The sequence below is a fragment of the Mus pahari genome, chromosome 1 (assembly GCF_900095145.1).
Source record: "Mus pahari chromosome 1, PAHARI_EIJ_v1.1, whole genome shotgun sequence".
Lineage (NCBI taxonomy): Eukaryota > Metazoa > Chordata > Mammalia > Rodentia > Muridae > Mus > Mus pahari.
In genome coordinates, this window is record NC_034590.1 from 63,940,589 (window position 1) to 63,949,070 (window position 8,482).

At 39.5% G+C, this 8,482-nt stretch overlaps 1 protein-coding gene across 1 annotated transcript in view; it reads right to left on the bottom strand.

Moving 5' to 3' along the window:
• Nucleotides 1–1,951: 1,951 nt before the first annotated feature.
• Ddias (DNA damage induced apoptosis suppressor) overlaps nt 1,952–8,482 on the bottom strand; it is a 19,650-nt gene continuing 13,119 nt past the window's right edge. Inside the window, exons 4-6 of the mRNA XM_021214174.2 lie at nt 6,778–6,939; nt 5,647–5,764; nt 1,952–4,336 (exon numbers count right to left, since the gene is read on the bottom strand). Coding sequence (XP_021069833.1) covers nt 2,009–4,336; nt 5,647–5,764; nt 6,778–6,939 — 2,608 coding nt within the window. The 3' untranslated portion in view covers nt 1,952–2,008. The remainder of the gene's footprint in view (nt 4,337–5,646; nt 5,765–6,777; nt 6,940–8,482) is intronic.

The window sequence follows — 8,482 nt, forward strand, 5'->3', positions numbered from 1 at the left end:
ACTGTGCTTGGACCATGGGATAGGCTTTCTCCTAGGGAGCCATGCCGTGCCTAATCTCCCGTCAGAAAGCCTTCCTACACTCCAGCCACAGACCAGACTAAGGACTCTTACCTGCGTGGGACTCTCTCTCTGCCTGGTCTCCCTCCCGTATCTCCAGGGTTCAGAGCGCCCTGGGGCCCCTGGAATAGGGGGCTGCCTCTTGTCCACCCCCTGTGGAGTGGGGTCAGTAGCTTCACACAGCCAGATGCCCACCCAGGGCCGAGTGGAAAGTGTCCAACAGTCTTCCGGCATTTGCCTGCCCAGAGCACAGGCACTCTGGCCAGATGTGGGCTCTCCCTCCCCCCTCTTCCCCTACACCCAGCAGCCCCACAGGTGATGAGATCTGAATCCTAATCCTTATAATTGTGGAGCAAGTGATATTAGCCACGGTCACGTCTCTCCAGTGCCTTGAGTTTCACCAAAGACTGTTAATAGATGAATTTTAGCTTTGAATTTGTATATAATTTCCAACCATCTCTGAAATGATCCTAAAAATACCTGTCTTTATACTATGCATTTAGGCAAAGCAGCATTCTCATCATTAACAATTCTAAGATCAGAATATTAATTATGAAAAACACTGAAAATGCTTAGTACTGTAGTACCAATTAGGTTTTAATCTTCATGTAAAAGACATACATTTGTACCACTGCACTTCCTGTATAGTACTGACATGCTGGTATCTGTCTTATCCATCAGACCCAAACACTTTAGGATTAATTACCTTTTAGCTAGCCTTGTGTTACAACCTAAGCCTAGCAGTTGTGACACGTCCCCCCACCCCCGTCCCCCTTTTTCTGAGACAGGGTTTCTCTGTGTAGCTGTGGCTATCCTGGAACTTGCTCTGTAAAACCAGGCTGCCCTTGAACTCAGAGATACACCTGTCTCTGCCTCCCGAGTCTGGGATTAAAGCCTCAAACCATCACCCACCCCATCCCCTGTGGCTGAACAGTTACGTTCTTAAAGATATTTTGGTTTATGTGGAAGCCCATGCTCCATGCTTCTGAGGACTGTAAAGGACAGGAAGCTGCTGTTGCAGTGGCAGCAACGACTCCAGACCCAGTTGAGAAAGAGGAAGACAGAAGGCTTTGTTGACAAACCACCCTATCCACTCACCCAAAAAATAGTAATAGCTTAGACAGGAAACCATGGAAGAGATCTCTTAAAAACTGTGATAACGATGCTGAAGTGGAGCTCTCCACAACCGAGCGCTTCTGACAGGGGTGTGGGTGGGGAAAGACCATGTTTGCCTTAAGTGGAAGATGACTGGGAATGTGACCATGGTTCACTGACTATATAGGCAACAGAGACTGGACTTGTATTTTCTTTCCTTCTTTGTTGGGGGGAGTGGCGGGGAGGCCACAAAGGTAGCAGGCAGACCTGAAAGGACTGGAAAGTGAGTGTGATCCGGGTGTGTGGTGTGAAATTTTCAAATAGTAAAAAATTATGACAAAAAAGATATTTTCGATTTTAAGACTTTACTTCTGGATGTCTATATTTTAACAAATACTTTTAAATACAAAATCAACATATTAATACAGTCAATGTAAGGAAAAGTGCTCAGTTATCTAAATCACAGTATTCTGGAGAAAAAAAGCAAGCCATGGTGGAAACCTTGAAAGATCCAACAGCGCTCAGTACAGTCCATTCTCTATTAATGACTTTCTGTAAGTCTTCAAAATATAAAGCCTGCTCTCTATATCAGTGAAAGCAAAAATTTCCAAACAGATCTGCCATACTTCAAATTTCTGGGAACTGGGTTCATGTGACTTTATATGAAAATACTTTTGGCTACCAAATGCTTTTTGTATCAGACACTAAAAGTATTATGAAAATGGAAGGTGGCTTCCATGTGACTTCTGAAAAGCAAATCCCAAATGGGCTTTTCCTATTTTCAGCCTGATAATTTATAATCATGCTTAGGGCACTTTTGGTTTTGCAACTATAGGTATAGTCTTTAACTTCTTAATTAAATGTTGGTTTTATGTGTGATTTTTATCAGTTTCTTCCTTGGTAATTCTTTAGGGTCAGGGGAATAATAGAGAGCAAGGCGTTTTCTTAAACCCGTGACTCTGAATCCAAGAATATCTGAAATAAATACTTTCTTGGTGGTAGGGGGGACCCATTCATCCACATCATTTTCAGGGTTTTCAGCATCAGGGCAGTGGTTGAAAATCTTTGCTTGTGTCAAACTAGATACAACAGGACTTTTGGGTTTCTGCTTAAATGTCTTTATATTCTTTGGGCAGGTTGAGGTGGCTTGATATTTACCAGTTAGAGGAGAAATGTTTCTGTTTTTATAATTAGCATTAAGATTTGAATATATGGAAGGCAGTATTTTGGAAGCACCATTTAAGCCATGAATTCTTTGGTGGAAGCCTGCAACTGGAGTTGACTGTGAACATGGAACGAAGTCTTGGCTTTCTTCAAAATCACATTCTGAGTCTGATTGAGACCTTGGTCGTGAATACCCTGAGGGTGATGTGCTTTGCAAGGATAGTTTTTGTGAAGGCTGGCCACAGTTCTCATTTATAGGATATTTTTCTGTGCAAGGTGCTTCCAGTGGTAACAAGTTATCCTGTGGTATATTGTTAATTTCTGTTCCAATGTCCTTATCTTTAGTAATATAATCAAAAAGATCAGCAGAAGCATTGTAACTACCTTCATGATCAAAAGAACCTGGTGGTAAGTTATTATTGCTAGGCCTGTAAGGCATCTCTTTCGATGCATTTATACTTTCTGGACTACTGCAAAGGGTCTCTAAAGGATATGTGAGCTTCCGGCATATTGTGAAACTGTCATCTTGCTTTTCGGGCCATTTATAATTCTTATTTTCTAATTTGTGATGATCAGAAACATCACTGTATTTTTTAGAAGAGTTTTGTATTGCCAATTTTCCTTTTGTTCCTGAATATGATCTTTCTCCACATCCAGTAAAACATCTGTTACTGAGATCAGAACAGTCACTTATTGAGGCACTGGGCCTGCATGAAATTTCATTCCTTTGTTGCAAGATCCCACTAGTCCTCTTCCAGGTAACGGAGGCTTCCCTATCTTTTGAAGATGTAAACAGTGCTGATGAGCAACTATCTGGCAGAAAATCCTCAGAGATATCACTTCTACTACCGCCTAGAGAGACAGCCTCTTCTGTCTTGTCTGCTTTTGGTTCTTTTTTAATTTGGGGACTTGAATTAGACTTACAGTTGGAAAAGAAGGCCTCTTTCCCTGAGTCTTCTTTCATCATTGCTTGGGATGATCTTAAGCTGAAAGGTGATGTATTTAAGAAGGCTCTGGTATTTCTCCACGGAGTCAATGATAATCTGCTGTAGTTTTTGCGGCATTTATCAATGCTATCATCCATACCCTGTTTTCTATTCTTAGCATCTATCTCAGTTACAGCAATCTCACTTTCAACAACTGCTAGAAACTTGTTCAGGCTTTCAGAGAGTGGTAGATCATCCCAAATCAAAGAGTCAGAGTTCTGGGAAGGACTTGCTGTTTTTTCGGGTTTCATTGATGACAATGAAAATGCAGACGACCTCTGTTGAAGGATGGGGGTAGTATTTACTTCATGATGCTGGTAACATGCATTATCATACTGGGAATAATCATTTTTTTCTGCTTTACTATAGCATTCTAAATTATGTTCCTCAAAGGGTTCTTGCATTTGTGAAGGGAAAATATTAGAGTCAGACAAGCTACTTTCATGACAACTGTTGCGAACTGGACTCGGTAAGCCTAATTCTTCACCCAACTTTCCTGTTGTATTATTCTTGTCCATACAAGAATGAAGGCTCCATAAACTCTGGAGGGAATCGTGGCAGTTCTTAGAACTAGTGACCTCAGAAACGGAGATGCAGTGTCTGTTTTGGTTAGGAGTACCACTGGCCATGATTTGTTTTGAAGCTGGAAAGTCATCATCACTAGATGTTACTTGTGAATCAGTAGAAGTCAGTTCAACAGATGGCTCCCAGAATCTGAAAAAATCCTCTCTGCTACTAGACTCTGAAAACCAGGATGTATTCCCAGAGCCCTGTATGCTGTTCAGATCACTGTCTGAGTGATCTGAAGTGAGTGACTCGCTGCTATGTTCCTGAGAGCCAAGTTCCTGAGAGCCAAAGTGAGGTTGCTTGTGTAAAAGCGGATGCAAATAGGCAATGACTGTAAAGCCAGTAACATCTGGGTTAGGCAGAACAATCTGGGAGGCTACAAGTGTCCTGACTTCTCCTCTGTGCTTACAGCAAGGCTGCTGAAGGTTACTGGAATCTGAATCATGTCCACATACACCTCCAAAATTCTATGAAAGAAGTAAATGAATTTAAATGAGAATAAAGAAACTTTCTCTTGGTTCAAGGAGGAAATGGGAATTTAAAGGTTAAGGGAGATATAATGATAATCCCTGTAACTCCAATTCCTTTACTATTACTGAAAGAATAGCACATATCAAAGACTATGAACTTAGGCAGAGACTTCAAATCTTTGTTTCAGCAGTTACTAGGAATGTTGGAGTCCTAGATATGTTTCCTAGCTCCTACATACCTCATTTGTCTCATTTATGAAATAAAGATTATTTGATTAACAATAATACAATCACACAAAACTTAGCAAACAGTAGTCATTCTGTTATAAATTATATTTGTGAAAGAAAGAACAGAAAAAGGGAACTAAATTATGTAATATTTCAACAAAGTAAAGCTCCTTAGCTCTTGGTTTACCTCTGTCTTTGGGTTTTCCTTAGTGCCCATTTGGTAGCGCTATATATTCTCTGTATTATACCCATTTAGAGTATAATCAAATTTCCATTAGTACTTTTTAGTTTAGGTCAGTTTGTTACTCCTTCAGAGTTAGTACATTTTAAAACTTTCTACTGTTATATATCTAAGAACATTCTTCTGAATTTATTCTTTTTGAGGCAGGGTCTTATAATGTAGCCTTGACTGGCCTAGAATTTGCTCTGTGGATTAGGGTGGCCTTGAACTTAGATCCAACTAGCTCTGTCTCCTGAGTGCTGGGAGTAAAAATGTGCACCACCACAGCAGGCTTTAATCTATTTTTAATGTTTTTAAACAATTCCATATATTCACCTTTAAGGTTGTTTCTATCCTTTTATAGAAAACATAATTAGGTAATTTGTATAGAATTTAGGGTAAAAGAAAGTAATCTTTCAAAATGAAATATCTAATAGTTTTTCTAATTCATAATAAATGCTCCCTTTTAAAGCTCTGAAAGCATTGAATTGAACTTCTTTGGCTTTTGAAATAGGGAATTAGCTGGACAGTGGTGGCGCACGCCTTTAATCCCAGCACTTGGGAGGCAGGGGCAGGCGGATTTCTGAGTTCGAGGCCAGCATGGTCTACAAAGTGAGTTCCAGAACAGCCAGAGCTACAGAGAAGCCCTGTCTCAAGAAAACAAAAAACAAAGAAAACCAAAACAAACAAAAAAATAGGGAGTTATAACCTGTAATGTTTAAGTAGATCACAAGTAAATTATTTTTATAGTTTTAAGTGCTTCTATAAGCTTTAGTATCTATGTAACTTCTAAAAACAACTTGGGAAATTACAATCATTTCAGTACAGAGGATATTCAAAAGAAAGATGCTTCAATTACCGTTACTCCAAATACAAAGCTTTGTCCAACAAAACACTTTTCTACTGCTGTGGTCAATAGGCTCTGAGTTCTACCACTGTCCAGGGTTTCTAGGCTTTTAACAGAATCCTCAAGGTACCTTTGAAAGAAAATAAAGTGGTAAGCTTTGAAATTTTGCCTTGCAGTAAAATCTGAAGACACAGTTATTTTCAAATATGTCATGAACCTTGTCAATTACATACAGAGAAAAAAAAAGTATGACCATCGCATTTTGTTCCTACTAGGTTCCTGCGGCACAAAAGGAGAAAAATATTTAAGCCTCCTAAACCCAGTGTATCAAATGTGGACAGATGCCTACAAGGTCTGGGGAGGAAGCTTAGTGGTGGACTAGCATGTGTAAAGTTTGCCCTTAGCCTTAGTTCCAACAAAAAAACAAACAAAAAAAAACAAAAACAAAAGAAACCCCCAAAAAAGTAGATGCTTACTTAATCTTCAGAGCCCATGATTATTCTAAGAGAAAGTAAAAGCAGCTGTGGTAGGAGTGGCCTTTGGTCCTTCTGGTGTCCCTTTCCTGCAGTTTGCCCTAATGTACAAATGATAGGAGCAAATGTTTCTTCTGAAAAATTAGTAGGTAAAGAGGGAAGAAGGTTGACAATGAGAAAATATTTCACTTGTATGGATTCTTAAAGTCTCAAGGCTGTGATTGGGTCAAACTCACGGGATGAATCTGCAAAGTGTCTAACCCGGATTAGAGTTTTTATAATGTTTTAATTGCAGAATACTCCGAATTTAAAACATGATTATGGTTTTTTTTTTTTTTTTTTTTGGTTTTTTGAGACAGGGTTTCTGTGTAGCCCTGGCTGTCCTGGAACTCACTCTGTAGACCAGTCTGGCCTTGAACTCAGAAATTCGCCTGCTTCTGCCTCCCAAGTGCTGGGATTAAAGGCGTGCACCACCACGCCCGGCTGACTATGTATTTTTGATTAAATTTTCTTTCCCAGTAGATATCTTTTAAGGAAACTGATGGCCTGAGATAAAGGATTTCTTTTCAGTAAATGACAAATACTCTCAACACTTGTATTTCTAAATACTATTAGTATGATGGACAAGCGGTCAGGTTAAAAAAAAAAAACACTTTATAAAGATTCTTACCTGTGTAAACCAGTGGCCGTAAGTCCAAAAAATGTATCTAAGCAGCTCCCAAATACAGTAATGAAAAATAGTTTGTTGGATTCTGCCACTTTCAAGGACAGTTTGTATCTGTAATTGGTACTTCCAGTGTCACCAGTAGAGCCACATTTGGGACAAGTAAACCTAGACAGTGGGAGAGAAAGCATAGAGTTATCCAAATTTAGAACAGTTTGTATAAAAATATTCCTAATAAATTCAACTCTGCAATTCTTTATAGCTAACAACCTTTTTTTCTCCCTCCCGAGATAGGGCATTGTTTGACATAAGTGAACCCCACTGTTATGGAGCTAGGGTCGGCTTGGAATTCTTGAGCTCCTTTACCTCTCCCTCCAGGAGGATGGGAATACATTCACGCACCACTAGACCTAGGTTAATGAACTTCTTTACAGATTTAAATAATACCAAACTGGAAGAAACATATACCAAACTGCTGAGAAATGATGGGAAACAGTATAACAAAAGAATAACCTTGAAATAGTTAAACACCAAGAATTCATTTGCATTTTTCTTAAAGTCCTGAAAATAATTAAGTTTTTAAAAGATTTATTTTATACTATGTGCATGTGTCTGTACCTGTATTGGGTGTGTGAATACAGGTACCCTTTGAAAGCAGAGGTATCAGAAGTCCTAGGGCCAGAGTTACAACCTCTCCAACTCCCGAAAGTTACACTAATTAATCAGGATATGTTAAGAATATTGGATAATGTGCCGGGCTGGTGGCGCACGTCTTTAATCCTAGCACTTGGGAGGCAGAGGCAGGCAGATTTCTGAGTTCGAGGCCAGCCTCGTCTACAGAGTTCCAGGGCTACACAGAGAAACCCTGTCTCAAAAAACCAAAAAAAAAAAAAACCCAAAAAACAAACAAACAAAAAAAGAATATTGGATAATAAAAAACTAGACTTCAAAAGCATATAATAAAACTTGTTTTCTAGATAATATCCACTTATAGCCAAAGGGTAGTTGAAAATACACATCAAGTGTAAATCTAACTTTTATACTGCTTGGTCTTGGAATAGTTACTAATGTCAAATCTTGAGGACCTTGCATGTAAAATCCAATACAGAGGTAAGACAAAAATAGACAAAAAAAAATAAGTGAACACTAATGTGTTAGTCTCCCTCTTATTGCTGTAATTATTATAACTTCTACTTATCTGTATGCTAGGCTTCTTCACCACTGAGCTATAGGCCTAGGTATTTTCCTGCTTTAGTTTGCAATATCTTATAATTGTTACTTTAATTTTTTATGTTCTGGAACACTGGCCCTTTAAACACATGGTAATTGGAGTTATGAGGTGTCCCCCCAGCTCTATTGTCTGGCCCACAGCTCTGCCTGCCTTCTTGAGGACTGCCAGGCCCCAGAAACATCTTCCTTGCCAATCCTCTGCCTACGGAACCACGAGGGGCACAGTCACCAGATGTAAGCTTCATGCTGTCCCAAGCTCCACCCTCCTGCCATCAGCTCTGCCTGCCTCCCAGGAGTATTGCTGGCAAGAGGAACATCTAGTTAACACCAGGGACAACTAGATGGCTAACAACCATTCAAAAAACACAAGTCAGGGCAATATGGCACCACCAGAGCCCAGCTTTCTTATAAGCCCTGGATATCCTTACAGAGCCAAAGCACAAGAAAATGACTTAAATCCAATCTTATAAAGATAGAGGCC